The 2812-nt window shown below is 57.6% G+C and overlaps 1 protein-coding gene across 1 annotated transcript in view; it reads right to left on the reverse strand.

Moving 5' to 3' along the window:
- Nucleotides 1–1407: 1407 nt before the first annotated feature.
- The window catches only part of DNAJC30 (DnaJ (Hsp40) homolog, subfamily C, member 30), a 1675-nt gene continuing 270 nt past the window's right edge, over nucleotides 1408–2812 (reverse strand). Inside the window, exon 2 of the mRNA XM_010570081.1 lies at nucleotides 1408–2808. Coding sequence (XP_010568383.1) covers nucleotides 2272–2808 — 537 coding nt within the window. The 3' untranslated portion in view covers nucleotides 1408–2271. The remainder of the gene's footprint in view (nucleotides 2809–2812) is intronic.

Here is a 2812-nt window from a genome sequence, read left to right on the forward strand (position 1 = left end):
CTTCACCCCACAATTTCAGACACAAGCACCAGACACAGAGCAGGAGCCAGCCCAGCCGGCTTACTGCAGCAGCTCTTTCCCTGTCCCAGTGTTAGGGAGCAGAGTGATGCAGGCAGCATACCAGCTAGCCTGTTCCTCCTGCTCCACACCAGACCCTCTGCCAGGAAGCTGGCTCACAGCTGGGTACAGAGCCTGCCTGCAGGAACAGCCCACAAGCCCCAGGCCTTGGCACTACATAGATTTAAGAAAGATCAATCCAGAGGACACCTCATGTTTGTCAGGGCTGCCTTAAAAACCTGCAAGCCACACCAGGAACTGGAGAGGTGCTCCCTAGTACCCACCATTTCCTATGGACATCCTAGCTTTTCCAGCCTGGAAGAGAACATTTCCTGCCAAACTCTGCCAGAGAAGTCGCCTCTGATCTTTCAGGTGAGTTGGTTTATGGCATGAAAATGCATCAGCACATGACACAGAGCCACAACTCTGGAGACTTTCACTCTGTAACAGATACCCTTGAATGCTGGGTTCCCGCTCTTCACATACTGACATTTCAGCACTATAATCCCACACAGAAGGATGGACTGACAATCAGAGAGGATCCTGGAAAGCTCGCACTCTGTCCCTGGGCTGAATTTGCTCCAAACATGCAGTGGTCTCCGGAGTCTGCAGCTGGAAGTGGTACAGTGCTTTCCAGAAAAGGCAGAAAGCTCTCCTGTACAGTATATACCCTGTACCAGGAGGCATTATACTCCCTGCCATGCTACTGTCTCAGACTCAGTTTAGTATCACAGAACTACACAGCCAGAAAACATGGGGCATTTGCTTTTAACATTTTTGTATTGAGAGAAAACATAACCCAAGGTCACTGCAGTGAGGGGAGAGGGCTTGGTTCCTGCGCAGACCAGTGCCAGCCAGGCGCAGCAAATCCAGTGCAAAGTAATGCAGATGAATGAAGTCTTTGGCACACTCAGAGTTCAATACCATGAAGCTTCGCTCACTCCACATAGTAACAGCATAGCAGAGGTGAAACCTTCACCCAAGGAAAGACAGAAGCTCCAAGACACACAATCTTTAGTTCTTAAAACACTTCAGTACTTAAATAGGCAAATACTCTTATGTGCAAATGATGCTCAGATACATATAAAAGACAAGTAATGGCACTCAGTGCTCAGAAGCATACCACTCCCAGCCACGAAGGCCTGTGCGGGATGGTCTTGTCCGAAGCTCCTGGCAAGCCCAAGACAGGACAGGCTGTTCTAAACACAGCAGTGTTTTGGACAGCACCTCCAGCCGATGTCACACACTGACCAGGACAGGAGCTGCCAGGGGCCCAGGTTTCATTATTCCAGGCTGCTGAAGCCAAGTCTTCCGTACTTGCGACACAGCAGGGCAAGCCCTGAACAGGGACAGACGAGGGCAATGATGCAGTTTGGAGACCAACACCCCTAAAATTCCCCAAAGATGTAGTACCAACAGATGTGACAGCACAGAGGTGGCAGGTCTCGGATTAACAGAAAACCACAGAGAGCCTTAACTCGGCACTGGTGAGAGCACCCCACACGAACACACACAGCACACAAACACCACTGACAGCCATTTAATCTCTGCTGTAGCTTAGACCAGGCACATGGTTCCCACCAAGGTCAAACAGCAGTGCCAACGTCCCCTCCACAAAGCAGAGTCCACAAACCACATTTACCTGTCAGGCACTGTCTGCAGGTCATATTGGCAGAGGGGGCACATAGCAGCCTGTCAAGCCACGTCTGCAAGGTCACGCTGGTGGCAGGGGCACATCACAGCCTGTGGAGCAGAGCCCACATGCGGTAGCCAGTGGTCACATGCTGTCTGCAGGTCACACTTGCAGAGGTCACATCGCAGCCATATATTGGGCCTGCCGGTTGCCTTCCATGTCTGAAGGTCATGCTGGCAGAGGGGTCAGGTCACAGCCCACGGACCAGAGCCCGCACAAGGAGCCTGCTAGCTGTGCACCATCTCTGAAGGTCACGCTGGCAGAAGGGACATGTCTCAGCCTCAGGAGCAGAGCCCACGCATGGTGCCTGCTGGTCACGTACTGTATCTGGAGGTCACGCCAGCAGAGATGAAATGTCATGGCCAGAGGAGCAGAGCCTGCACATGGTGCCTGCCAGCTGTGCGGGTGCAGGAAACGCCCCCCAGCCAGCTGCCATACCCACCGGTGACACTCCGTCCCACAGCAGCAGTGGAGCTATGTGGGTGCCCCGGTGGCTACCCTGCCCTGCAGTGGCCCCGCTGTCACTTGAGGCCGTAGAGGATAGCGAAACCCAGGAAGAAGATGAGCCCGACCGAGAGGTCGGAGAGGAGCCGGAAGCGTCCCTGGGCCGCGGCCTCCTCCCGGCGGAGGCGCAGCTGCTCCCGCCGCGCCCGCAGCACCCGCTCCCGCTCCAGCTGCTCCCCGTAGTGCGCCCGGTAGAAGGCGTCGAAGTCGAAGGGCGGCGGGACGGGCCCACGGCGGGCGGCCGCGGGGGCCGGGGGCGGCGGCGCGGGTGGAGCGGGCGGGCGGCCCTTGGGCTGTGGGGCGCCGCGCAGGTCCTCGCGGCTGAGGAGACCGCGGTCGTACTTGCGGCGCAGGGCGGCGCTGCCGAGCACCCGATAGGCCTCGCTAACGGCGGCGAAGCGGGCGGCGGCGGCGGCACTGCCGGCGTTGCGGTCGGGGTGGTAGCGGAACGACTGCTCGTAGTACGCCGTCTTGATCTGCGCCGCCGTCGCCGTGGCCGGGACACCCAGCACCTCGTACAGGTCGCGGCGCGCCCGCGGAGCTCCGCCGCCCGTCTGC

This window comes from Haliaeetus leucocephalus, unplaced genomic scaffold, assembly GCF_000737465.1.
Source record: "Haliaeetus leucocephalus isolate CR32 unplaced genomic scaffold, Haliaeetus_leucocephalus-4.0 Scaffold285, whole genome shotgun sequence".
In the NCBI taxonomy this organism is placed as follows: domain Eukaryota; kingdom Metazoa; phylum Chordata; class Aves; order Accipitriformes; family Accipitridae; genus Haliaeetus; species Haliaeetus leucocephalus.